The sequence below is a fragment of the Meleagris gallopavo genome, chromosome 29 (assembly GCF_905368555.1).
Source record: "Meleagris gallopavo chromosome 29, MGAL_WU_HG_1.1, whole genome shotgun sequence".
NCBI classification, from domain to species: domain Eukaryota; kingdom Metazoa; phylum Chordata; class Aves; order Galliformes; family Phasianidae; genus Meleagris; species Meleagris gallopavo.
Genome location: NC_139432.1, coordinates 1,288,159 through 1,313,786, shown reverse-complemented (window position 1 = coordinate 1,313,786; position 25,628 = coordinate 1,288,159). Strand labels below are relative to the sequence as shown.

The following is a 25,628-nucleotide window of genomic DNA, read 5'->3' as shown; positions in this document are numbered from 1 at the left end:
GTTTGGGGAGGCCCCCAGGAGGTAAAGCTGGGCTCTGGGGACCAACCCTGCTGGCAGAAGTACCCCCAGGTGCTTTTTGCAGGGAGTTACAGCCCAGTGCTCATTCGCCGAGCATTGCACTTGGAGATTCACCATGGCACAGTGATGGGGAACCACAGATCTGAGTCAGAGCCAAGAGATGGGGCACAGCCCTGGGGTGCAATGGTAGAACCATTAAAGTCAAAAGAAACCTCCAAGACCATCAAGCCCCATCACCAACCCATCCCCACCACGTGCACTCATAGAACAATACAATCACAGAATCTTTTAGACTGAAAAGACTTCTAATATCACCAAGTCCAAGCATCAGCCATCTCCACCGTGCCCACTTATAGAATCATTCAAGATGGAAAAGACGGTTGGGTTTGATGATCCTGGGGGTCTTTTCCGTGGTGGGGACAGGTTGGGGTTGGACTTGGGGATCTTGGAGGTGCACCCATCCCACCACGCTCATTCGTCGAATCGTTAAGGTTGGAAAAGGCTTCCAAGATCTCCATGTCCAATCCCAACCCCTCCCCATTGCGATCACTTGTAGAATCGTTCAGCCTGAAGAAGACCTCCAAGATCTCCAAATCCAAACCCAACCGATCCCCACCATGTCTCTCAGTGCCACATCTCCATAGTTCTGGAACGCCTCCAGCAATGGTGATTTCCCCACCTCCCTGGGCAGCCTGTTCCCAAATCCTGCCTCACTTGGGCTCTCCATGGGGACAGCACTGTCTCTTGTCCCCACATAGCCCAGGGTTGGCACTGCCAAGCGCAGGAACGGCCACCCCAGCGTCTGCGCTGCATTCAAAACCACCCCCCCAAGGAAAGTCCCCGCTGCAGCCCATTTACATGAGCAGGAAAGGCAGCGTCGTGCATAGAGCAGCACTTCGCCATTTTTGGGTGCGGAGGTCGGAGCAACGCTGTGCAAAGGTTGGCACCTGGATGCTGTCCTGCTGCCCGCAGCGAGAAGATGGGAGATTTCTGCAGGAGGCTGTGGGTGCTCCAGGCCAACCTCTGGCTGATGGCTGTGGCTGCAGGTAGGCACCAGCGTGGGCTCCGTGTTGCAGAGGGTCGTAGCGGTGAGGAAGCGCTCGCAGTGCCACGCGACCCTACGCTTTGTGCACCACGGGATTCCATCCAGACAACCACATCCAAATGGATCTGCTGTAAACTTTGTGGTCATGTGTGAAGGTGTGGAGGGGTGGCGATGGGAGCTGGTGGGCAGCTGGAAGCAGCGGAGCCTTCATGGCCAAGGGGCAGAACAAAGGATTTTTTTTTCACCATTTATGACCCTCAGAGATCAGAGTGTGGGAAGAAATCAGGACAACACAGTGCTGACACCGCAGCCAAGCCACCTCCCTTTGCTCCATGGGCTTGAGCACCAAGGAGAGGAGGAGAAATGGGAGCAGAAAGACTTTTGGGGGTGGAACTGTTTGGGCAGAATCAGCGTTCCAACCCGGGCTGTGACTCCTGTCCCCTTTCTCCCCCTCTTGTTCAGTGCAGGGAACCCCCAAACCCTGCAGCAGCTCCCACCCCGTCTTCAGACTGGGGGGCCCTTTCCTGGGGGTCTTTCCCCCAGAAGGCATCTGTTGGGTGCCCGTCTGAGCCCTGCAGGGTTTTGGGTCACCGGGTTTCACTTTGGCTCTTGGGGTGGCTTTGAGGGACTCGCTGCAACAGGGACTTTGGCTGTGGAAGCTCTGCATGGTGAGGAATCAGTGGGGTTTGGCAGAGAGCAGATGGAGGTGGGCACTGAAGCGATGCAGTAAACAGAGCTGTGCTTCCTGCCCAGCTGCAGCAAGGGGAACCGGGGTGCCTGTGGTGCTGGGGGTCCCCAGCTTTAGTGGCAAAGGCAGGTTTGGGTGGGACGTCATCCAGAAAGCTGCTTACCCAGAGGAAATTCGGGAGATGGGATGGACATAGAAGGGTTTGTACCCATATGTCCTGGTTGATGCTCCAAAGCATGCTGTCCCATATGGGATGGGCATGCACAGTACTTGTCATCCCATCTGGAATTTCTTATGTGTGTTTGTCCACGGGGCTTGTCATACATGGCTTGTTCTACACAGATTTGTCCTACGAGTCTTTGTACTATGTAGGCTTCTCCACATGGGTTTGTCCTGTATAGGTTTGTCCCACAAGGGCTTGTCCTACATAACTTTGTCCTACATGGGTTTGTCCTACAAGGGCTCATCCTACATGGGGTTGTCCTATATGTGGTTGTCCTTGGTGAGTTTGTCCTTCAAGTTCTTATCCATGAGTTTGTCTTATATGGTTTTGCCTTACACAGGTTTGTACTACATGGGTTTGTCCTACATGAGTTTGTCCTGCATGGGTTTGTCCTACATGTTCTTGTCTACATGGGCTTGTCCTACATGGATTTGTCCTGCTTGTGCATGTCATACATGGGTTTGTCCTACATGTGCATCTCATACATGGGTTTGTCCTACATGTGCATGTCATACATGGGTTTGTCCTACATGTGCATGTCATACATGGGTTTGTCCTACACGTTCTTGTCTACATGGGCTTGTCCTACATGGGTTTGTCCTATATGTGCATGTCATACATGGGTTTGTCCTACATGTGCATCTCATACATGGGTTTGTCCTATATGTGCATGTCATACATGGGTTTGTCCTACATGTTCTTGTCTACATGGGTTTGTCCTACATGTGCATGTCATACATGGGTTTGTCCTACATGTTCTTGTCTACATGGGCTTGTATGTCATACCTGGGTTTGTCCTACACAGGGTTGTCCACACGGGTTTGTCCTACATGGGTTTGTCCTACACGGGCCCTTGTCCACTGTCTCAGGCCCCTTCTCCTATCCTACAGGTGGGATCCCAACAGACGGGAACAGCACCAGTAACAGCACAGGTAACACCTCCAACCGGCCGGGCTCTTCCCCATGTCCCCACGGTCCTCCCATCCATGGGGCTGCCCATCCCCAGCGGAGCCGGAGGTGCCCCAAAGCCCTTCTCCAGGCTGTGCCCTCCTCCGTGGCACATCCCCAACCCCACATCAGCACAGCTGGATCCGCTTTGCCCCTCTGATAATTGGGCTGTAATTTGGGAGCACACTGGGCCTGACGAGGTGCAGAAAGAGAGGGGTGGGAGCACCAAGAACCCACCCCCATTGAAGCCATTCCCATAGAAAACTGTGAGTCTGCACTCAAAGCCTGCTGGCTTGCCGTGCCCACCCGTGTCTCCCGTAGGCAGCAGTTGCTTCGGGCTGTGGCAGCAACCACGCTACATGGCTGCCAAGAAGAACACACCCGTCCACTTCATCTGCTACACCCGTCAGCCCCACGCCATGCAGTGGTACAAAGCGTCGGTGGATGGAGAGGAGTTCCACGCGCTGGATCAGAGCTCCGATCGCTTCAGCATCAAGAATACAAATGATTACATCAACTTCACCATCTTCAGGATCAGCTACGAGGACAACGGCATCTACGTGTGCGACAGCAAGAACCTCACAGAGGAGAAGAGGCAGCCATACTTGTGTGGGACGGAGCTCAGAGTCATGAGTGAGTGGGAGTCCCATCACTTCCATCACTTCACTCGTTCCTCCATTTTTTTTCACCTTTTTCCCTACAGCACGCTCCTGTGCACCCAGCTCAGGATGGTATGTGCCATCCTACCTGGGATGGCCTGCATGGGTTTGTCCACATGGGTTTGTCCACATGGGCTTCAGATACAGCAGTGGGTGTTCCATCACACAGCAGGTGGCTCTTTGTAGGTAGTCTGCCCATCCCATAGACACATCCCAGGGACTGTGTTCCTCACATAAAGCACGTTCTCCCTGCTCCTGGTCTTGCTCAGGACATCCCATAGTGGAGCTGGCCCCTTTTGCCAGCCCCAGCAGGTTGCAGTGCTCTGGTCTCTCCCAGGGGATGTTGTCCCATTCCCTTCCTCTGTGTGTCCCCACCCATTGGGAGTGCAGCACAGAGAGGGGACTTGGGGTTTTCCCTGTGCTGCTGCTCCCAGGTCGCAGCAACATCCATCAGATCCAGAACAGGAACACGCTGAAGGACACCATCATCATCATCCAGACCATCCTGCTGGTCATCTTCATCAGCGTTCCCATGCTCCTCTTCCTAGAAAAGGTGAGCGACAGCATCTCCAGTAGTGGGACTGTCCCTGGTTTTGGCACTGCCATTCTCCCAGTGGTGTCCCATGTCCTGGGCGAGGCAGCAAGTGCAGAGATTGTGTTTGGGGCCATTGAATGGGAGCATTTCATGGGGGGTGTGGGACTGTCTGTGGAAGCTGTGGGACCTGGCCTTGGGGCAGGGGACGGAGGACCCCACAGCACGCTGTGCTGGTGACACTCAGCCTGTGACTTTCTTCTCCATAGGGTGACGGAAAGGAAAGCCCCGAGGAAGACCACACCTATGAGGTAATGCTGATGATAAAAATACCTCTACAAAATCAGCTTGACCCTTGGACTAGCCAGCTGTGCCCTCCCGGGTGTCTGCCACCAGCCCTTGTAGGGCATACGGGGCACGTTCATCCCCAGTGCTTGATGCACGTTGGCCATAAAGAGCTGTGGATACAGGCCAAGCCAAGCTCTATGCACGTTCACCCACCTATCACCATCTCCTCCACCCCAGAAGCTGCCTTCTTCTCTGGGGGAACGCTCCAGGGATGGATCCCCACTGGGGGTTCCCTGTGTCCCAACCTCTTCCTTCTTGGTGCAGGGCCTGGAGGTGGAGCAGATTGCCACCTACGAGGACATCACTCCTTTCCGGGACGTGAAGGCCAAATGGACAGTCGGGGAGCACCCAGGAGAGGAGTGAGGGGTGCTGCACCCACCACCAGGATGGCACCAGCAGCACCACCCCATGGCAGCACCACACTGGTGCCACCACGGACTTCCAGGGTCCTGGTGCCACCACGGACCTCCAAGGACTTGGTGCCACCACGTCCAGCTGCCTTGTACAGAGCTCAGGTCCTGCTGCCTCTCAGCTCTTGCTTGGTCGCATCCAAGCTGTGCAAGCGAGATTGTTCTGCCCTGGCTGCTGCCCATCCTGCCCCACCGCTGAACCCCAAAACCCTACATAGATATTAGGAACCAACCTCAGAGCCCAGCAGCCCCAAATGCCAGGCAGCCCCACACCACGGTGCTGAGCTGTGGCATGGTTAATGCCACCAAGGTGCTATGCTGGTGACCCCACGGACGCACACAGTTCCCCCCCATGCTGCAAGGACCCTGCCGGGCTGTGAGACCCCACCACCACCCCCGTGCTCCTGGTAGGGGAGCCACGGCGAGCAGCACCGTGGGGCTGGTAGATCTGGGGCCACTGTGTTATCTCTCAAGCCACAGACACGTCCAGTTGACCAAGCTGGAAGTTGACGAAGTTGGTTGTTGTCTGAGATGGAGGATCCTCCACAAGTGCCTTGTTTTATCCCATAGACTTGAGAAAAGACCAGGGAGACAGCGGGCACACAGAGGGCTTGCTCCTCTCCAGGCAGGAGCTGTATCACAGGGATGTCCCCCCTGGTGAGGGACACTCTTGGAACCAATGGGAAGGATGTAAATAGCGGGACGCAAACGTCCAACTGCTCTTCCAAGTCCTAATAAAAGTGATGGGTGAATTCCCACCTTTGCACACCTGCAGGCATCCAAGCTGTGTTGTACTGTGCCCAATCCTGGTGCTGGGGGTGGTGGGGATGGCAGTGGGCCATGTTGGGGAAGGTCCCTCGTGGGGCAGCTGCACCGTGCAGCTCACTGTGCCTCAGCCCCGAGGAGAAGCAGATGGGACTGTGCTGCTTCCTGAAACAACCTGCAAAGATTGAGGGTAAACTGTGAGGAAACAGGGCTGCTCAGCAGGGAGGAATGAGCCCCGGTTCCCAAGCTGTGCAGGATTTCAGGAGGAGTGGGGCTCATCCCTCTGTGCCATTTCCAGCGATGAAATGGAAGAGGAAGGAGAGCATTTCAGCCTTCCCAGTTCCCAACTGCTTCCTCTGCTCTGTGTAAACAACTCACCCAACTGACAGAACAGAGCCGTGCAGACACACAGGACCTGCAGTTTGCACCTGGAGAGGAAACCACTGGTGACAAAAGCAGTTTCGGTGACCCCAGTTCCGCTCTGCTGCCCGGCTGCTCTGAGCACGGGGCCTCAGCTTCCTCTGAAATGTCAGAACCAAATAAATATTTCTGCATTGCTGCGTTATTTTAAATGCTTACATTAGCTTCTAGGAAGCAGAGAGAGGGGTTCTGTTGTAGTTTTATACTGAAATAGGTTTGTATTTGAAGTGCAGTCGGTGTAAATAAATGTGGGCTGGTATATAGAGCCCAGGCTCTGCGATATTGCCTGATTTGTATCCGCCAGTGGCGAAGGACTGGGCACACACACACCTGCAGGGAACGTTGCCTCCTGTGTCCAAACACTGCTGGGTACTCACAGCAAAGCAAGAGGATGTGGGACCACCAGGGAAGGAAAGGGATGGGGAAAGGGAAAGGGAAGAGGGAAGGAAAAAGGGAAGGGAAGGAAAAGGGAAGGGAAAGGATTCCCTCTTTCAAATAAGAAAAGGATTTTGGAGGATACTGAGCATCATGCTGCTTTCTGACATGACCCTTTGGGTTGCACACGTGGGCACGTGAAAGGCAGAAGAATGCCAAGCTGATATTTGAGAGCTGCTTATGCAACTGTCATTGTGCCAGTGGCATGCAATCCCAGTCACACACCGCCTTCTGCCCCACTGAATGCAAGCGGGGGGGGGGGAAACAGCCCTCTAGGGCAGGGCACAGCGTCGAACGTGGCATCTCCTGGCTGCAAGATAGAAAATGTTGGCTTTTCATGCCATGCTTTTACTTACAGAGCTGCAGGGGCAGCAGGGCAGTGGTGCTCAGTGCTGCTGCGGCATCACTGCTAACAGCAGCAGAGCTGGGGTGCTGCTGCTCTGCTCACCTCTGACAAACATGGACATATTTAAACACAGTCTGGAGCAGAAAAACACCCCCAGATGTTGCTGGCTATTGGGTGACCGGATACCTGATAGCTGCAGGACCCACTGTTCCCTCTCCTCTGGGGACTGACATTTACGCGCAAACACGGCGGGGCTTCTCGGAACAGCTCATTTATTAACGAGCTCTCACACCCTCTGCTCCGGTGATGATGCTGCTCTTGGAAATCAGAGCCAAACCAGGGGCAGGTTGGACCCACAGCCATGGGGGCAAAGTGCTGTCAGTGCCCTGTGGGGAGTGAAAGCCCTCCTGCCGTTCTCCATCCCAGGTTCTACCTCGTGTGGCTCAGGGATAGGCGTGCTGGGACTTCTGCTCTTCCCCTTCTTCTCTTCCTCCTTTCCACACCAGTTCTCTGCTTAACCCAGAGGCATCTCTCATTCCTACCAAGCAAAAGCAGAAAGCAGCTGACCGCCAGTTTTTTTCTCATTCGTATCAAACAAGAGCAGAAGGCTCTGGGATCACTGTGATCGCCAGACCCCAAAGCTTTGTCCAACTGAGGAGCTGAGAAACCTCCCACAGCTCTGCCGTTGGGTTCTGCAGTGGGCAGGTGGATCCAAGCAAGCACTGCCTGTGAAGCTCTTCTGACAGCATCCATCCTGCTCTAACCCCACTAAATGGGAAACCACCCCACCTGCTCTAAGCCAGAAGTCCCCTGCACTGCCCTGCCAGCCCTGTTAACTGTGGGGCAGAAAAACCAGGCAGGAAAACCAGCTGGATTTTCTACCTGTGTGGGAAATTCCCCCATGTAAGCACAGAACAGATTTGGGGTGGGATTTCCAATGGCGATAAAACCTCTGGTTGCAATAAACAGCAGAATATGAAGAAAAAGTTCGGCACTAATTTTATCCCCAGGCAAACATCGTCCCCAACCTTTCCATCTCCGTATAAATGACTAGAATGAGGTAGCACCATGGCCAACACATCTGCATTTATGCAAGGAGGGATATGGAGAGGTGGCAGTGATCGTGAACACCCCATCCATTTTAAACAGACCCCCGCTATATAAGGGGTGTCTCACCTGTTACCATCACCTGGATGAAAGGAGGAAACGCTCAAGCAACACCCGAGCAGCTCTCCTGGCGGGAATGGCTCCAGGTACTTTGCTTTATCTCAGCTTTAGTGGACGTGCCAATGCAGCTGCATGCTTTAGTGATGGGATACGATGGTGGGGTGGTGCTGTGGTGAGCTCTGAATTAAAACGTGGCAACTTACAGAGCAGTGACAGAGGGTATCTTTCCCTACAGTGCGACTTCATACCATGAACAGAGTCAGGGAACCCTGAGCCTAACCTTGACAAGGGGCAGGAATGAGCTGCAGAATACAAAGAACAAGGCAAACCAAAGCTGTAATAGTTATTGCTATATCATATCATATATGTTGCCAGGGATATTAAAACTCAATTCCCAGGCTTTAAACAGGGATCAGGATGATGTCTAATCATACTCATAGAATGGCCTGGGTTGAAAGGCAATTCAAAGCTAATAATTCAATCCTGCACTTGTCCAAGTCCTGCAGGCTTCAGAGCATTCCTCCACTCAAGTTAACCTCCACTGAGATTAACTTTCGTAAGTGGACACTCGTGTGAGCTGGATGTCAAGCGTTAATAACCTTCAGCTTGACGGTGACCTCCAGATCCTACAGGTGTGTGCCAGGGAGCCACAGCGCAGGCAAGGCAACCACTTCTCGTCCCAGTGAAGGCAGCAGCATGGTGCAAACAGAGGCTCAGCCGAGCTGTTCCCAGTCCTCCCCCAGTGCTCTCCATCCTATTTGCTCACACACCAAAGGACGTACCATGCTCTGCTCAGGAAGGTGAAACCTACCAAAAAACATGAGGGGAAAATAAAGGGATGGACTCTCGTTTCCATGGAACAACAATGATTCCTGAGCCTCACGGGCATAGCCAGTGAGAGGGGATGGGGTTTGGTGGAGGGCTGCGCTCACAGGTGGACGCAACACTGATCCCCAGGTGCCACCAAAGGACAGGTAACCCCTCTCCTCTCCGCTCTGCTGCAGGCTCGTGGTTTTCTCCTCTCCTCATTGCTGTGGTCACGCTGGGACTGCCGCAGGGAGCTGCTGCCACCTTCCCTACCATGCCCCTCTCCAACCTGTTCACCAACGCTGTGCTGAGGGCTCAGCACCTCCACCTCCTGGCTGCTGAGACATACAAAGAGTTCGTAAGTGTTGGCCATCTTGGTAGCTTGATGTTTCCAGGACCGTGCCACGGCTTCCCACCCTGCATAAACTCCTGCAAGCAAAGACTTTTCAGCCGTCAGTGTCTCCCGAGGAGGAGGAAGGGTCTTAATGGGGTAGGATGGCTGACGACCAGCCTGTCCTCCCCACAGCTCTCTGCCTCCTCCCGCAAGGAGTCACCTACTCCTGTCCACGTGTTCTGTGCTCACCTCAACCCTCTGCCTCGGTGAGAGCAGATCTGTAAGTCCAGTAGGTGTTGTGCCAACGTGTGGGCTGTGCTTTCCCACCTGCCAGTCCTGCACAGAGATGCACATCATCTCCTGCCTTTCCTTCTTGCAAAGAGCAACCTGCCAGGAAAGAGAGAGGAAAGAGTCCGTGCTCTTCTCTCGTCACACGATCTGAGTGTATCTGGGATGTCTCCACAGGAACGCACCTATATTCCGGAGGACCAGAGGTACACCAACAAAAACTCCCAGGCTGCATTTTGTTACTCAGAAACCATCCCAGCTCCCACAGGGAAGGATGATGCCCAGCAGAAATCGGTAAGTTGTCTCCCCTGGGTACACACGGCACTGTTTTATGGAACAGAGGGTTTCCATGTGGCATCTCTCCTGGGATTCTTACTTTTCACACCCTGCGTGCAGAAAGACATGGGTTGGGCAATAAATCACATTTCCATCCTAAATAAAGTCTTAAAAAAAGGGGACTCAGGTCTGAGTAGTGGTCTCAGTAGTGGCTCAGCTTACAGAGCTGCCTCCGGGCTGCTTCAGGGAGAGCAGGGCATGCAGCAGCACTACAGAACACCTCACCTGCACAGCTCTGAAATCCTTTTGTAATTTCAGGACATGGAGCTGCTTCGGTTTTCACTGGTTCTCATCCAGTCCTGGCTGACCCCCGTGCAATACCTAAGCAAGGTGTTCACAAACAATTTGGTTTTCGGCACCTCAGACAGAGTGTTTGAGAAACTAAAGGACCTGGAAGAAGGGATCCAAGCCCTGATGAGGGTAAGTCTGCGTACTGATGGAAGCCTGCACTCTGGTATTTCTCTCTTACCTGACATTTAGATTAACACAGCGCCCAGACTCACAGGTGCTGTTCTTAATGCATTGGCACAGCTGCCCAGGGAGGTGGGGGGGTCACCATCCCTGGAGGTGTCCCAGAAACATGGGGATGTGGCACTGAGGGATGTGGTTACGGGCATGGTGGGGGTGGGTTGGGGTTGGGCTTTGGGTCTTTCAACATTAACAACTCTATGACGAAGTTTCGCTTTGTTGTTTTGAATGATGTTGCTTATTGTCAGAATCTTTTCTTGGATGTGCTCAGCATCACCACAGCTAGAGACCCACATCTGTGCCACATGAGTATGGACAATCGTTTATATCTTATAGGCCCTAAATAACTAAAAAAGCCAGGCTTGAGAGCAAACAGACCCTCTGTCCTGACATTTTTGGTGCCCCTTTCCTGGAGGTCTCAAGGCCATGGATGGGGCCCTGGGCAGCATGAGTTGGTGGGGGGCACCCAGCCCATAGCAAGGGTTGGGACTGGGGGGGCTTTGAGGTCCCTTCCAACCCAATCATGCTGTGATTCCATGGTTCTGTGATCTTTGAGGTCCCTTCCAACTCAATTATGCTGTGATCCGATGGTACTATGAACTTCAAGGTCCCTTCCAACCCAACCAGGCTGTGATTCCACAGTCCTGCAGTGTTCGAGGTCCCTTCCAACCCAACCATGCCATGATTCCATGTCCTATGAACTTTAAGGTCCATCCCAACCCAACCACGCTGTGATCCCATGACACTCCAGCTTCAGCTCCATGCGCAGCACCACTTCCAGATTTTGCTGTCCATTGATACGAGTGCAGGTCCTGAGAACCAATACCCAGAACACCTCCATCCCTTCCACCGCTGTTTACTCACCCCAAACAGTTCCGAGCAGCGTGGGGTGAGCAGTGGCTGCAGATGACAGCTCCATGATGCCCAGGGCTGGGTCAGAGCTTTGTTCACTGTTAAAGAGGGAGCAAAGACAGCCTCACTTTGCCAACAGCCCCTCGCTCAGCCGCAGCCCTCTCATCCCACAGGAGTTGGAGGATCGCAGCCCGCGGGGCCCGCAGCTCCTCAGACCCACCTACGACAGGTTCGACATCCACCTGCGCAGCGAGGACGCCCTGCTGAAGAACTACGGCTTGCTGTCCTGCTTCAAGAAGGACCTGCACAAAGTGGAGACCTACCTGAAGGTGATGAAGTGCCGGCGCTTCGGGGAGAGCAACTGCAACATCTGAGGCTCTCTGTGCCCCCGCCATGGCTGACGGCCCCATTCCCACCCCCCACCCCAACACCAAAAACACGAGGAATAAAATCCCACAACGCTGAGCTTTGTCTGCTGGCTGCTGGCTGTAGGGAGGGTTCGGGGCGGGCTCAAGGCTGGGTAAAGGGGAGGGAGGAAGGGGGGACCAGGCATGGCGGAGGTGCTGGAGTTCCGGGTGCCTGCGGGGAGCGCGCAGACATTGCTGGTGTGGGGGCTGGAGCCAGAGCCGGGCCTGGAGGTGGGGTGGGGATGGGGTTGGAGCTTGGGGCTGAGGTCAGGGCTTGGGGCTGAGGATTGTGACTCAAGGCTGGGGCTGGAGCTGGGTTTGAGATTGGGGTTGGGGCCTGGGGATGGGGGTAGGGGAATTGGGATCGAATTCTGGGGTTGTCAGGACCTGGGGTTGGGGTCAGGGGCTGGGGATGGGCCTTGGCCTGGGGTTGAAGTCTGGGGATGGGGTCAGGGCCTGGGCCTGGGGTTGGGGCCCGGGGCTCAGGGCTGGGGATGGGGATGGGCCTGAGGCTGGGGATGGGGCTGGGGTCGGGGACTGGGGCTGGGGTTGAGGCCTGGGGCAGGGGTGGGGGCTTGGGGCTGAGGATGGAATTGGGGCCGGGGGTTGGGGATGGAGTCGGGGGGTGGGGGGCTGGGGCTGGGGTTGGGGGTACGGAGGACGAGGCCTGGGCCTGGAGCAGGGATTGGGACTGGGCCTGAGAATGGGTTTGAGGCCCAGGGCGGAATTTGAGTTTAGGGTTGGGGCCTGGGAATAGGGGTGGGGGAACTGGGATCAAAGCCTGGGGTTGTCAGGACCTGGAGATGGGGTCAGAGCCTGGGACTGGGTCAGGGCCTGGGCTTGGGGATGAGGTCAGGGCGTGAAATTGGGGATGGGGATGGGATAGGGATCTGGGCCTGAAACTGGGGACTGGGCCTGCAGATTGGGGTTGGGATGGGGATTGGGGCAGGGACGGGGATGGGGATCGGGACCTGAGGATGGGATCAGGGGCCTGGGGAAGGGCCCGGGGTGGGGGCTAGAGCTGTGTTTGGGGAGCAGGGCCCCTCTTGGGGCTGAGGAGTGGGGCCCAGACCCCTGGGCCTGAAGGGTGAGGCTGGGGGATATAACAGCCTCAGTTCCCCCGTCTGCACTGACCAATTCTCCCACTACATTCCCTTTGTGCTAATGTAATTTTTACCCTCACCCCCACCTCTCTTTGCCTTGTATTGTTTTGATTATATTTTAACTTCCTTGAGGCATTCTGGGCAATCCCGAGGGAGGAGAGGGAGATTTGTGCCCCTCTGGTCAGCAAAGCAAAGCTGCTGAGAGATCAGCAAAGTGTCAGAGAACCGCAATAAAACCCTGCCAACCTGCATGCAAAGCGTGTAACAGAGCTTCAGCAAAGCCCACACAAAGCAAGAGAGCAGGGGGAAGGAGCTGGTCTGACCACGGGGCACCCATGGATGTTCTATAAAATGCGTTTTTTTCTCTTGGTTTGTTTGTTGTTTGTATTTTTTGTGTTGGTTTTGTTTGTTTGTTTGTTTGTTTTTTCCAAAGCATTCCCTGTTTTCAGTGTTTTCAAAATTTGGGTTGCTCTACTCGGTGCGAGCACACAGCAATGCTGCTGTGGCAGGGCCTGGCTGCTATGCCATCATCAAGTTCTACTCAGCTGCAGATGCCAGCAGAGCCCAGCATGCGTGCAATGGGCAAAGGCTATTTCAGAACTCTCCAATGAAGGTAAGGAGGATGGCCAAGCTGTGCCATCCCTCAGCACCAGGACCTTCAGCAGTAGGGTAGAAGCTCTGGGTGTATCTGTTGATCTGAGAGATGCTCTCTGTGCTAACTTGCATGCTTCTTCCCTGAGCAGGTTTGTGTTTGCACCAAGCAGAAGGGATTTCAGCAGCAAGTCCTTGCTCTCAACAGCAACAAGTGTCAGGAATTGGCCAACCACTACCTTGGCTTTAATGGCTGGTCCAGCCGTATCATCACAGTAAGGGGCCCTTTATAGTCTTAGAATCTTTGAAGTTGGAAAAGACCACTGAGCTCATCAGCCCATCACCAGCATGCCCACTTATTGAACCATTAAGGTTGGAAAAGACCACTGAGATCATAAAGTCCAGCCATCAACTCATCACCACCTTGCCCACTGAACTGTTTCCCTCCATGCCACATCCTTGTCACTCATCCATCAGCCTTCCCCTCGTTCTCCCATATTCCCCCCATTTATCCCATACTCTGAAAAAAAGCAGTTGGTGGGGTGAACAGAATTGTCCTCCAGTCAGCAAATAACAAGGACAGCTACAGGAACTGGGATTTGGGGTTATTTTGAAAGCTTGAGGAGAAAAGATTGCTGTGGGCAAGGGCATTGGCTGGGCTTCTGTTTGTGCACGTGAGGGCAGCGGGTTTTCATGCAGTGAATAAAGCAGTGCCAGAGCTTGTCGTTGTGTGCTGAGTTCCTGAGGTGACTGAGACAATAAAACATTTCTAAAATAGGGGCAAAACAGTCAGCATCCCCACTTTGCCTCCACCACACGCTGCCACGCTGTGCAGAAAAGCTCTGTGCCACGCTGTGGCCGCTCAGTCACAACACCTCCTTCCTCTTTAATCTCAAATAATTACTTGTGGCCTTCCCAACAGCTGCAGAACGTGTCTGGCTTTGATGATGAGAATGAGGAACTGGGAAAGAAGCAATCCGTGAGATACCTGTGTGCTGTGGAAGTCACGCTGCCCAACCACGGGGTACACAGCCGGGGAGTTGGGCTCGGTGAGGCAGACATTGAAAATGGTGAAGGTTCGTTTTGGCCATTTGATTTCATTTCCCAGCGCCGTGCAGCTGATGTGCTTCATCTGCAGGCTGTCATCTTAATTAACAAGCTGTTTCACGGGCGTAGATCCTCTGGAGTTTGTCACAGCCACAAGAAGAGTTCAGAAGCTCGCAGTCAGCAAAGCTTTGTCCAGTGCCTTTCAAAAGATACTCCTTGTGGTTTTAGGTAAGGCCTGGTTTGGGGTTAAATAAGGACTCAGTAGTTCCTGCCCTTCTGTTGTCCTCAGTGTCTGTGGGGCTACTATTTGAGATTTCAATTAAAGAATCTGGCTCTGTGCCTACCCAGGAGCTGCTGGATGTGTTTCCCCTGGATTTCACATCTGTGCATTTTCTGAGCCTTCAGATGACACTGAATTATGTGATAACTGAGTACTTTAGCCCTCAACACATTCAACTTCAGGAGAGATCTTCATGTGATGAGGCCAGTGCCACCATCCTCACTTCACAAAGGAAGGACTTCCATACTAAGCACCACCTCATACTGTGGTACTGACACAGCATCTGAGCAGGAACTTGGTTAAATTCAGCAGGATTTAATTAACCTGCCAGCTTCCTCCCCGGGATTCTTTAAGGCATTTCTTAGAAGGGTGGGTCTCTGGATACAGATATTTTGCAGTGCTTTTTGCCTTCTGGTCCATCACGTATGCAGAGCCCAGTAATTAACGCGTTCCGTATCCTCATTTTCAGTTTCCACTCCATTTAGTCAGAACCTTTTGTTTTTTTGCAGAGAAGACAGAGAAAGAAGCAGCATTGCCCAATGCAGTAACCACCACTCTTTTCCTCTGTACCTTGTGATTAACGTGACAAACCCTTCAGCTGTGTCCTCCCTCCACTCCAGAATCACAGCAGTAATGAAGTAGAGTTGCCCCACATGGAGCTGAGGGCAGGTTTAGTGTCACTGCACACAGTAACCATGTCTCTGCCTGTGTGTTCTATTTCAGAGAGTGGTAAAGTGGCTGTGGAGTACAACCACGCTGCAGAGGATCCCACAGACTTCTTAACAGAGGAGGAACTGGAAGGGCTTGTTCAGGTAACGGCAGCTGACGTTCAGCATTTGCACAGTATCTGTGAAAGTGGAAATCCCAGTCAAGTTACAGTAGCTTAAACCGAATGATTTTTTAATAAGATTTTCAATAAAATTCCCCATCTAGAAACGCACTTCATAGCCTTATCCCAACCCCAGGGAATGACTGCTAAAAGCTTGGGTGAAATCCCTGCAGGTAATTGTGAGAACTGTTAGCATGCACCCAACAAAGACACACAGATACAGTGCATTTGTTGTCACCATACTCAGTGAGATGAATTCTGAACGCCAGCTTTTTCACACTGCCAGTCCTCAGCATGTTCTCAGCTCGGAAACACCGTGCTCTTTTGAAAGCAAGCATTACTCTCACGTGATGCATCAGTGCAGTGTCCAATTCCTCCTGCAGTTTGCATGAAGGAAGTGGCTAATGAACCTTGTGACACATTCCTCCGTTTGATGACACTGAGTCACCTATTGTCCAGAGGAACAATCTTCCTTTTTCACTGAAGTGTAACTAAAACAGGAGGTGTTTTTCTGTCTGAAACAATCGATGTCCACCCGATTTGTTTTATCTGTTGAGGAGATGAAATTTATGCTTGGATTTTTCTTCCCAGGTCAATGAATTGCCTTTGGAACCGTTTGACTTCGAAGAAGAAGTTTTGTCTGACCTGACTGTGGATGATGAGCTCCCTGTGTGGGAGATGCCATCTAATTAGTGCAGATCTGTCGTCAGATCACTTCCAAAAGTTTGTTTAGGGATGAAAGTCTAAAGCAGTGACAACTACCTCATATCCGAAGTTTTATTTTTCTCCCAATACAGAAGAACAGTGAAAGAAATGGGCAACAGACCTACAGTTACTAAAATTAAGCCAAAAAAATGTATGATGTTTCTGGAGAGAAAGTGTTTTCCTGTCAGCCTATCCAGGTCAGCTATATATGGAAGCAAGCTTACCTACATGGTGATTATTTAGACAGCGTAACAGATGTGCATAGCACTCAGAAAAAAATAAAATGAACAAGCAAGAGCAAGAGCAGTTTGGGTTAGCTGTGATCAGCAGGAGAAAGCCAGAGGCAGTGAGAGATGTTGTACCAGCAGGAGTAGCTGTGGTACTTAAAAGTAATTCTCCTCTGGGTGAGGTTTCTCTTAGAGAGATAAACCGCAGCCTTGTGTTGATGTATTGAACAATTGGGACATCATTATGATGTAAAACAAAGATTCTTTTTAACTTAGAACATGTTTTTCATTAAATTAAGCAAACTTTTTTTTTTTTTTTTTTTTTTTTTTTGTAACTCTGTTTCCTGTGTGAATCTTTGGGGCAATGAATTCAATGGGAATGTCCATCCACCTCCATAGATCTGAAGGGCTCACAGTGGGGAGGGAATGCTCGTTTCATAACAAACCCCTGCTCAGATTTTTTGCCTCCTGCCCGTGGCACAGAAGAAAAATGGGAGAGCTCAAGGAAAAACTTGGGAGTCTGAAGCACTAAGGGTGAAAGGAAAGGATCGTGACACATTTAATTTAACAAAATGCGGCTGCAAATCACCAAGCTTCCTCTTTCTTATTATTCAAGTTGGAAATAGTTGGGCTGATGTGAAACTAAAGCCTACTGGCACGTTTAATAATTGATCTTCCAAGCAGCAGCCCAATGGACAGGTCCCATCCCAGCATAGGCTTCCCATGGCTGTGGGGCTGCCTTCACCTCAAGGACGCCATATACACATAATGGTATCATTCTTAATGTGCTTTTTTTGAGCGGCAGTGCCACTCACAGAAGAGCAGAACCACACAAATGACCCAAAGCCACCCCTGGGAGACATGAGGTGCAGTGAGGCCTACACTGGCCTACAGAAGCCCGAGGCCTACACACACCTGAGGCCTACACGTACCTGAAGCCTACATGCACTCAAGGCCCACACGCACCCAGGGCCTGCATACACTTGAGGCCTACACATAACTGAGGCCTACACACACCTGCGACCTACACAGGCTCAAGGCTTACACACAGCTGAGGCCTACACCCACCCGAGGCCTACACACCTGAGGCCTACACACACCTGAGGCCTGTGCAGACCTGAGCCTGGTTGCCCGGCAACCATGGTGGCAACACCATGGTTCTACCCCGACCCCACCACCCATTCCTCCTCATCCTGGTGTTCCCGTTGGTGACAGCTCTGTCCCCAGGGCAGCCCGTTGCCCTCTGCCCGGCCTCCTGCCATTGTCACCGGTGGTTGCTGGACTGCAGCCGAGCCTCCATGGTTGCGATGCCGCGGGCCGCCCGCCGCTGGGCCCTGTCTGTGCTGTGAGCAGTTTGTAGGGGAACGGGGTTTTGTGTTCTGTTCCTCACCTTGGAGGACCCCCCATTCTCCAGGGAAGCAGTGAGATGGAACAGGAAAGAGGAACTGATGCATAATGTCATTAAAGGACTGACTGAAATCCTCGTGCTAATGATAGAAACAGCAGCTCTGAGACGGGGCACGGTGCAATAGGATGAGAGGAGGTGGTGTCTCAAGTTGTGCCGGGGGGGTCAGGTTGGATGTGAGGAAGTGTTTCTTCTCGGAAAGAGCGGTGATACATCAGCACAGATTGCACAGGAGGTGGGGGAGTCACCGTCCATAGAAGAGTTCATGGAAAGAGGAGGTGTGGCACTGAGGGATGTGGTTTAGTGGCAATATTGGTGGTAGGAAAATGACCTTAGAAGATTTTTCCGGCCATAACGATTCTATGATTTGCAAGCAGTTTTTCTGCAGACTACTTTTTGCAGACCTTTTAGCAATCATATTCATGTGACACTTATTTGTTTGCAGAAATTTCACCAGCAACTCTATTTCTTCCATTGAAAAAGAAGCATGGAGGGAATACCCATGGGCTGAGCACTTGTAAGTATTCATTTTAAGTGTCAGGAGTTCAGATAGTTTAAATCCAGACGCTCTATTTCTCTGAGCTGAGGGTATGAGGAACACAAGCACCCACACAAAGCATTTCCAAGTGAGTTCAGAGCTGAGCTGCTCTGGAGGGATGAGAAGCCCCCTAACTTCCAGAAGTGGCCGAAATGCTGTGAGCTATGGGGAAGGCTAATGGTGCCGGTCCAAGAGGGCCATCCCTGTGCCTAATTAGTCAACGATCAGGATACAGTTGGCTTCAGCAGCTCAGGGGGGAGTGCCTGCTCCTCCTGATGCAGCAGTAAATGACTGTTTGTTTCGTTGCAGAGTTCTCCAGGACAATGATTTGAGGGCAGTGAAGAAGCATTCGCTGGAGGGTTTGCTGCTGCTGAAGCATCTGTATGTGTAGGCTGGTTCTGTCCCCCTCCCCATGCAAGTGTACTTTATTCCGCCGTTGTTTCAGCAAAACACAGTGCCACGATCCTGCAGTAGTGACCGGTGGGAAGATCCACTGTGGGGCTGTGGTGCAACTTGATTTGCCCCAAACCTCCCAAAGATGAGGAGGCTGCTGCCCTTTCCCACCAGGTGATTCACAGCCAATCCCACCCCAGCAGTGGCCTCCCATGACCTGGAGATTGCCTCTAGCTTTATCTGAGGACTATTTAGGTGTGGCGATCACCAAAACAAGGCAAAACCCATACATACATGCCTCGCTTCTGCCAAGGTTCGGATGGAAAATTACTACAGTGAAGACAGAGCCCTGTAGTGCTGATCACTCAGGACAGGCTCTCAGTCTGCTTGCTGTATTTCTGCAATTCCCCTGGCCGCCTGCGTCACTGTGCCCAGAGCTCACGTCACCTGAACCTTACAGAGAGGTTGCATCTCTGGGGCACATCCAGAGGGGCACACGCTTGGTTGTGGTCCTTGCAAGTGCTTCCTTGGCTGCTAAAGAATCCGTTATAGGAGAAAATCGAGCCCTGAAACAATTCTGAGCTGGAAAAAAAAGCAAGGAGGTGAAACCACTTCCAGGCACGAGGGTTATGGCAGGTTACACATCACCGGTATCAGATATAAACACTATGTGAAATTAGAGCCATGAAACACATATGCTGCCAAAGCAAGGGAAAGTAAACACGACGGTGCAAATGTAACCAACATTTCGTGTTCTAATTTTAACAGGGATTTATCCGGCAATAAAATCCTGTTGATTGAGGAACGTGCTTTTGAGCCACTTCCCTTCTTGCAGCTTCTGTGAGTCGTAAAAATTTCTTTTTGCTGAAGTCTTTTAGCATTTATAACCCTCTGTGTGCTAGGAAATGTTCTTTATTTTTGGAGTAGCGGCAATTTCTTCTGCTAAGCTGGGCTAAAGGGGTCGGTGCGGATGGCTGTGACACTCAGCAGGATGAGATCAGTGCAGTTGCCCAAATGCAGCCATGATTTTCCTGAAGGCTCACTGTACCCTGGAACAGAAATAGATGAAGCACATGTGCAGTTCGTTTCCTCTCCTTGACAGGTTGAAAGAACGAGAAGGCAGCAGTTTCGTCCCCATTCTGCCTCAGATTTGCATATTTCCTACAGATCAGTGCTGTTCTGCTTCCTGTAGGACACACCAGATCCATTTCTTTCTCCCAGAAACCTCAGTGGAAATCTCATGGCACGGATCCAGAAGGACACTTTCCAGGCATGGCATGGAATGCAGTTTCTACAGAAAGTGTAAGTTCTGTAAGCTCTGAAGGTGGACGGGAATGGGACTGGGAAGAGCACTTTGCATATCTGCATTTAAAAGCAAAGGTGCTCAAAATCATCCACAAATGGACATTTTGTTCCTTTGGTGCCTACAGAAACGTGATGCAATCCACAGCCAAGCAGCCCTTCCAAGGATAGGTCACAACTTCCATCTGGGCCCAAAGGAATTCAGGGCGTTTTGCCCACCAAAGCTTCATAGGCATAAAGAAAAGGCCACTTTTCAAAAGAAATACTTCTTCTCTTTCAGCTACAGACGATCAGGACCTGCTGTATTTTGTGGCTCACCCCATCTGTTCCCATCTGCAACTTCAGCCCTGGCCCTTCCTCACACATCAGCCAGTCCTTTATCTCCAGGCTGAAATTTCCTATCTTTGTTCTCCGCTTGAAAGGAAACTCTTTGGGGAGGTTGGAGTCAAAATGGTTCAGCCGAATCCACATCTGCCATCCACGATGAGGCTGGATCCTCATCTCACCCCACCCATGTGGGATAGGGGGGCTTGGAAGGGAGATTTCGATGTAGCTCAGCATCAGATCCAGCGCATGCAGCTCTCTGATATTGGAACATGAAGTCTGGCAAAGAGGAGAAATGGATCACGGAGAGGCTTGGCAGTGACCTAGTGGAAATTCACTTTGATTTGTTGTTGTTTTTCAGGATCCTGAGCCACAACCCCCTGTCTGTGATCGATGACGCATCGTTCTTTCAGCTGCCAGCTGTCAGCTATCTGTGAGCATCGACTCGTTTTGAGTGGGTTAATACATAACTCTCTCCCTCCTGAGGTAGGAAATCACTTCTCCCAGCAAATCAAAGGTCAACTTCTGGGCTGTCCGCAGCACAGACCCGTCTGCAAAGCAACCAAAGAGCTGGGACACAAATGAGGAGGGGGAGGAGGTGGGGAAACCCTTCTGCTTCAGTCCCATGGTTGGGAGCACCTGAAAGCACTGAGGTTATGAACAACTTCTGTTTAATTAGCAGAAGTGGACCCCCTGGGAGCAGCACAAGGATCTGGGCTCTTTCCCATAAACATGCCTTGCAAATTCCGTCTGCTTTCCCAAACCCTTGCAGTGACCTGGGAGCAACACGTGTGTCACAGCTGACAGTGCTCGAACTCCTCCTGACCACGGCCCATTTGGAGACCCTGTGAGTACACAGGGGCCAGGCTGCCAGCAGAATGCAGTGCTGAAATACGTGTTCTGCTTGGGAAAGCAGCCAGCTCACCCCTAAATCAGAATGCCCCCTCCCCACAAGCCTAAAGTTCAGCATTTCTTACTGAGACTCGCCTGCTGGCGGTCAGAATTTCACTGTTTCGGTTTTTCAAAGGGAAGTTTTAAGTCTTGCTTCTGCTTCAGATTGCATTTTGGGATTGGTTCTGCTTTGAAAGGTAAAACAAAAGCATGTGGAATCTCACTGAGAAACCTGGAGAGCACCTTTGCTGCGGGGACGCGGGGGTTTGGGGGGAAGTTTTGCAGAGCGATCCCAGTCACACTGAGATGTGCTACGTGCACCTGGGCTGATGCACATCGAGAAACTGAGCTTTTCTCCCCCTTCTCCGCAGCAAACTGCCCCGAGCTGCCGCCTGCTGCCTCTGCCAGGAGGGCCGTGCTGCGAAGGCGCTGTGCAGGAGCATCCACTTCCATGGCAAGGAGCTGTGTGCCGGCACCCCGCAGTGCGGTAGGCTCCCAGCACCACATCCTACTGGTGGGGGCTCCTCAGTGCCACCTGCTCTCCCCCGGCTTTGGGAGATGCTGTAGTGCGGCTGTGCTGTGTGAGTTCCCTCCTAGACAAATCCCATGGGCACCAAACACGGGTTAACAACACAGTTTGAGGAGCTCTGTCCGGGCAAAGCCTTTAATTGCCCCCGCGTGGCTCCGATGAGAGCTGGGAGGTCTGAATGTGCCCCCTGAGCCAGGGGCACAAAATCCTCCCTTTGAGGAACAAGGCTTGGAAACAAAAACAAGGGCTGAAAACACACAATTGCACCAATCTGCTGCCAGGGGCTATCTGGAGGAAAAGCGCCTTGCAGGGCTGAGCAAACACGCCGGCCTCCAACACACACAGAGCACTCAGCCAAGGAAGCCGTGTGTGCCCGCTGCTGTTCCCAAGCAGGGGAAGCACGGCCTGCTCACAAACCCCACACGTTCCCCCAGACCTTCCCAGTGTCACCACAGCACGGCTTGCCACAGCCCTACCAACAGACAGAGCGGTGCTCTGAGGCACCAGGGAACTCACTTGCTAGCGGGATGAGGAGGAGCAAACCTCATTGCATGGCCAGGGCATCCTCACATGTCCCATTTCCCATCACCTGCGCAGCAGAAAGGCCCCAGCACCTCCATAATCTGTAATGCTCCCAACCACATCGCTCTGTCCCGGCACCAATAGAGCTGTGGCTGTGTGTGCAGCCTCAGCGCAGGGCTGGGAGATGCTCCCCACTGCAGGCTCAGCGTGTTCCCTTTGCATCAGTGCTCTCCTGGACTCTGCATCGCCCCAACCATCCGCTCTGCCCTGATGTGTTCTCCTGGTGTTGCAGCTCACGTGGAACCCCCAGCAGAGATGCAAGCAGAACTGAGGAGAGCAGCACAACGCGGCACGGTGCTACGCCTCAACCCCAGCAATTCTTCACTTGGAGACAAAGAAACCGTAACACTTAATGCTCTCCTGAGCCCTCACAGTGCCCATGGGGTCCTCAGGAACTCCAATAATCACATCTGCAGAATGAGCTCCCATTCCCCTCAGCACCCACGCAGCCAGGAGCTGCACCGCGCTCTGCGTAAGGGCCGGGAGAGTGGGAATGTGGGGAGAAAACTCCATTTCCCAGCAACGGAGCTGAAAGAGGAGCAGCAAAGCACCGCCTCACAGCTGCCAAGACCTGCAGCACAAAAGGTCCTGGAAGCAAAGGAAGGAGCCCAAGTCCCCAGGGAGCCCAGCAGCGCAGGCAGCTCGGAGGATGAGGACGCAGCAATGGAAGGAGACCTCTTTGAAAGAGCAGTGGAGCACCGCCTGCGCTCGCTGGTCCCCAACGGAGCCCTGCGGGGTTTCATCGCCCGCGTGGCACGAGCTGTGAGGAAGGACTGCCAGCTGCCCCACCTGCAGCCCTCCTGCACAAAGCTGCTGGCACAGACAGGGCAGCTGGTGGGGCTGCTGGGCAGGCAGAGACCCACAGTGCAGTGCCCACTGCAATGGGAGAACAGCTCCATTGGCACAGAGAGCAGGAACCGGACTGGGGAGGTAGGGCAGAGCCAAGGGGGTCCTGTGGGGGTGGAAATGGGGGCCTGTGCGGGTGGGAGTGGGGGCCTGTGGGGGTGGGAGTGGGGGCCTGTGGGGGTGGAAATGGAGGCCTGTGGGGGGGGGAGTGGGGTCCTGTGGGGGTGGGAGTGGGGTCCTGTGGGGGTGGAAACGGGGTCCTGTGGGGGTGGAAATGGGATCCTGTGGGGGTGGGAGTGGGGTCCTGTGGGAGTGGAAACGGGGTCCTGTGGGGGTGGAAATGGGATCCTGTGGAGGTGGGAGTGGGGTCCTGTGGGGGTGGAAATGGGGTCCCGTGGGGGTGGGAGTGGGGTCCTGTGGGGGTGGAAATGGGGTCCCGTGGGGGTGGCAGTGGGGAGGGCTGCTCTCTCTCTGTGATTTGCTCTCTTTCTGTCCCAGAGGGCGGCAGCACACAGCTCCAGCAGGAGGATCCTCTTGGCGGTGTTGGTGTCTCTCATCATCACCACTTACATCACAGCCATTTGTCTCATCGAGGTGGGCATGGAGCTGATCCCAGCTAAGCATGGGGGGCAGAGTGCACATCTGTCCTCCCTATAGCATCCGTGGGCATCGTGGGGGATGTGGGGCTGACGTCCCACGCTGCACAGCTCAGTTGGCCATGCCCCATCTGGAGCTGCGCTTCGCAGCTTTCCTTTCCCAACTCGTTTGGGGCTGTCATCACAGCCTCCCCCAGCCCCACATCTCCCCGGCCCCACATTGTTCCACTCCCACACCTTCTCAGCCCCACAGCCCCACCTGCCACGCTCTCCTCTGCCGCTGCCCCAGCACTGATTGCAGCAGCCCCTCACAGGGCGCAGCACATGGCCACATGTCAGCCCCGTTTTGCAGCACACGAGCAGCACATCCTGACGCTGGGACTCCTCTCTTCTCAACATCCAGGTCTGCTGCCCCAAACCCACAGCCGCCTCCCAGCCCCACAGCACCAGCAAGTCACGATGGAGACGGTAATTAATTCATTACCCCCTGCGCCTCGAGCTGAGCCAGCGCATCAGCCCACATTCTGGGCCCGTTTATGATGGACAGCTGAATCTGAACCTCCACTTTTTACCCTTTCTCTCCCTTTTTTTCAGGTTCTTTAAGAAGCTGTCGCCGCACCGATGGCGCAGGAACGATGGGGCACAGGTGATGGCGATGCGCTGTGCCCCACAGCTGCCCCACGGCTGCACCCACACTGACACGTCCCATTCCCTCCTGCTTCCCAGGGATTGCACTTTGCAGAGCGCGTGAAGGACGAACCCAAGTGGCTCCGAGATCTCTACGTGCCCCTGGATGACCTGCAGAGGAACTCCATCTATCAGCTGTACCGAGAGCCTGAGGAGGAGGAGGAGGAGGTGTTCAGCAGGGCCAAACCAACGTAAGATGGGATGGTGGCCACGTCTGTCAGCCAGCACCACCACGAGCAAACGCTCCATTTCCTGCTGCCCCCCATCCCCACAGGATGCCTGAGGAGCAGCGCAGCCCCAGCACGTCCACCCCACAAGGCCCAGGAGGGTACAGCAGGAAGGAGCACTGAGCCCTGGATGGCTTGGGAGCAGCGCAGCACGCATAGAGCCCAGCATGGGCTGCTCTCCTATTGACTGGGGTGGATGCGCTGCCCCAGCACTGCTGGGTTTGCCATTAAAGGCTGTAGGGTGTTCTGCCACGTGTGTGGGGGTGTGAGTGTGTGTGGGGGGGTGTGTGAGTGTGCATATGAGTGTGTGGGGTGGGGGTGGGGGTGAGTGTGGGGGTGTGCTTGGTGTGCAGCTCTGGGGGGGATTGCACAGTACAGGATGTGTGTCTGCATGCAGACCTGGGGGTGTGCATGTGGCTGGGGGTGCACATGTGGGGGTGTGTGTGTGTGCACATGTGGGTACATGTGTGTGCACATATGGGGGTGTGTGTGTGCACATGTGGGTGTGTGTGCACATATGGGAGTGTGTGTGTAAGCATATATGGGTGTGTGTGTGTTTGCACATATGGGTACATGTGTGTGCACATGTGGGTACGTGTGAGCACATATGGGGATGTGTGTGTGCACATATGGGTACGTGTGTGTGCACATATGGGGGGGTGTGTGCACATGTGGGTGTGTGTGTGAGCACATATGGGGCTGTGTGTGTGCACATGTGGGTACGTGTGTGTGCACATATGGGGGTGTGTGTGTGCACATGTGGGTGTGTGTGTGAGCACATATGGGGCTGTGTGTGTGCACATGTGGGTACGTGTGTGTGCACATATGGGGGTGTGTGTGTGCACATGTGGGTACGTGTGTGTGCACATATGGGGGTGTGTGTGTGCACATGTGGGGGTGTGTGTGTGCACATGTGGGGGTGTGTGTGCACATATGGGAGTGTGTGTGTAAGCATATATGGGTGTGTGTGTGTGTTTGCACATATGGGTACATGTGTGTGCACATGTGGGTGTGTGTGTGCACATATGGG

The 25,628-nt window shown here is 53.3% G+C and overlaps 4 protein-coding genes and 1 long non-coding RNA gene across 14 annotated transcripts; 4 read left to right on the top strand and 1 right to left on the bottom strand.

Annotated features, from left to right (window-relative positions):
* Positions 1-931: 931 nt before the first annotated feature.
* CD79B (CD79b molecule) lies at positions 932-5,649 on the top strand. The gene is made up of 6 exons (XM_010724509.4): positions 932-1,064; positions 2,865-2,906; positions 3,244-3,555; positions 4,016-4,134; positions 4,383-4,424; positions 4,726-5,649. The coding sequence occupies exons 1-6, from the start codon at positions 998-1,000 to the stop codon at positions 4,822-4,824; spliced, it is 681 nt and encodes a 226-aa protein (XP_010722811.1). The 5' UTR covers positions 932-997; the 3' UTR covers positions 4,825-5,649.
* Positions 5,650-5,655: 6 nt separating this feature from the next.
* LOC146542570 (uncharacterized) lies at positions 5,656-11,504 on the bottom strand. 7 transcript variants are annotated; one of them, XR_014880021.1, is made up of 10 exons: positions 11,310-11,457; positions 11,102-11,187; positions 9,995-10,090; positions 9,619-9,819; positions 9,395-9,532; positions 8,937-9,146; positions 8,604-8,811; positions 8,014-8,183; positions 6,015-7,375; positions 5,658-5,811 (listed from the first exon to the last, which is right to left on the bottom strand). It is a non-coding gene; the product is annotated as an uncharacterized LOC146542570 (long non-coding RNA). The 7 variants fall into 7 exon arrangements; XR_014880020.1 differs by having other exon boundaries at positions 5,669-5,811; positions 6,015-6,157; positions 7,271-7,375; positions 8,014-8,811; XR_014880023.1 differs by lacking the exon at positions 8,014-8,183 and having other exon boundaries at positions 5,677-5,811; positions 6,015-6,157; positions 7,271-7,375.
* On the top strand, positions 9,008-11,576 carry LOC100303681 (somatotropin). Its single transcript, XM_010724525.3, has 4 exons — positions 9,008-9,169; positions 9,611-9,727; positions 10,028-10,189; positions 11,263-11,576. Exons 1-4 carry the CDS (start codon positions 9,086-9,088, stop codon positions 11,461-11,463), a joined length of 564 nt encoding a protein of 187 aa, XP_010722827.2. The 5' UTR covers positions 9,008-9,085; the 3' UTR covers positions 11,464-11,576.
* Positions 11,577-11,601: 25 nt separating this feature from the next.
* RDM1 (RAD52 motif containing 1) lies at positions 11,602-16,586 on the top strand. 2 transcript variants are annotated; one of them, XM_085211008.1, is made up of 7 exons: positions 11,602-11,727; positions 13,033-13,212; positions 13,343-13,465; positions 14,113-14,266; positions 14,367-14,465; positions 15,241-15,329; positions 15,938-16,586. In XM_085211008.1, exons 1-7 carry the CDS (start codon positions 11,641-11,643, stop codon positions 16,037-16,039), a joined length of 834 nt encoding a protein of 277 aa, XP_085067134.1. In that variant the 5' UTR covers positions 11,602-11,640; the 3' UTR covers positions 16,040-16,586. The 2 variants fall into 2 exon arrangements, with proteins under 2 accessions (XP_085067134.1, XP_085067135.1); XM_085211009.1 differs by having other exon boundaries at positions 11,603-11,694.
* A 108-nt stretch (positions 16,587-16,694) lies between these two features.
* LOC100540718 (leucine-rich repeat-containing protein 37B) lies at positions 16,695-24,845 on the top strand. 3 transcript variants are annotated; one of them, XM_085211007.1, is made up of 14 exons: positions 16,695-17,623; positions 18,129-18,200; positions 18,531-18,602; positions 19,383-19,454; positions 19,836-19,916; positions 20,602-20,673; positions 21,013-21,087; positions 21,503-21,618; positions 22,475-23,172; positions 23,587-23,682; positions 24,088-24,152; positions 24,279-24,330; positions 24,411-24,562; positions 24,646-24,845. In XM_085211007.1, exons 1-14 carry the CDS (start codon positions 17,433-17,435, stop codon positions 24,719-24,721), a joined length of 1,890 nt encoding a protein of 629 aa, XP_085067133.1. In that variant the 5' UTR covers positions 16,695-17,432; the 3' UTR covers positions 24,722-24,845. The 3 variants fall into 3 exon arrangements, 2 of the variants coding, with proteins under 2 accessions (XP_085067133.1, XP_085067132.1); XR_014880018.1 differs by lacking the exons at positions 16,695-17,623; positions 18,129-18,200; positions 18,531-18,602; ... (2 more) ...; positions 20,602-20,673; positions 21,013-21,087 and having other exon boundaries at positions 21,112-21,712; positions 23,999-24,152; XM_085211006.1 differs by lacking the exons at positions 16,695-17,623; positions 18,129-18,200; positions 18,531-18,602; ... (2 more) ...; positions 20,602-20,673; positions 21,013-21,087 and having other exon boundaries at positions 21,115-21,712.
* The last annotated feature ends 783 nt before the right edge of the window (positions 24,846-25,628 follow it).

Bases quoted from the DNA above. Each gene is read 5' to 3' on its own strand.
- CD79B (XM_010724509.4), top strand. From the start codon at position 998: ATGGGAGATTTCTGCAGGAGGCTGTGGGTGCTCCAGGCCAACCTCTGG. The intron at 4,135-4,382 runs GTGAGCGACAGC...TCTTCTCCATAG, and splicing joins TGCTCCTCTTCCTAGAAAAG to GGTGACGGAAAGGAAAGCCC. The intron at 4,425-4,725 runs GTAATGCTGATG...TTCTTGGTGCAG, and splicing joins AGGAAGACCACACCTATGAG to GGCCTGGAGGTGGAGCAGAT.
- LOC100303681 (XM_010724525.3), top strand. From the start codon at position 9,086: ATGCCCCTCTCCAACCTGTTCACCAACGCTGTGCTGAGGGCTCAGCAC. The intron at 9,728-10,027 runs GTAAGTTGTCTC...TTGTAATTTCAG, and splicing joins ATGATGCCCAGCAGAAATCG to GACATGGAGCTGCTTCGGTT. The intron at 10,190-11,262 runs GTAAGTCTGCGT...CTCATCCCACAG, and splicing joins GGATCCAAGCCCTGATGAGG to GAGTTGGAGGATCGCAGCCC.
- RDM1 (XM_085211008.1), top strand. From the start codon at position 11,641: ATGGCGGAGGTGCTGGAGTTCCGGGTGCCTGCGGGGAGCGCGCAGACA. The intron at 14,466-15,240 runs GTAAGGCCTGGT...GTTCTATTTCAG, and splicing joins GATACTCCTTGTGGTTTTAG to AGAGTGGTAAAGTGGCTGTG. The intron at 15,330-15,937 runs GTAACGGCAGCT...TTTTCTTCCCAG, and splicing joins AACTGGAAGGGCTTGTTCAG to GTCAATGAATTGCCTTTGGA.
- LOC100540718 (XM_085211007.1), top strand. From the start codon at position 17,433: ATGGTTCTACCCCGACCCCACCACCCATTCCTCCTCATCCTGGTGTTC. The intron at 23,173-23,586 runs GTAGGGCAGAGC...TTTCTGTCCCAG, and splicing joins GCAGGAACCGGACTGGGGAG to AGGGCGGCAGCACACAGCTC. The intron at 24,153-24,278 runs GTAATTAATTCA...CCTTTTTTTCAG, and splicing joins AGCAAGTCACGATGGAGACG to GTTCTTTAAGAAGCTGTCGC.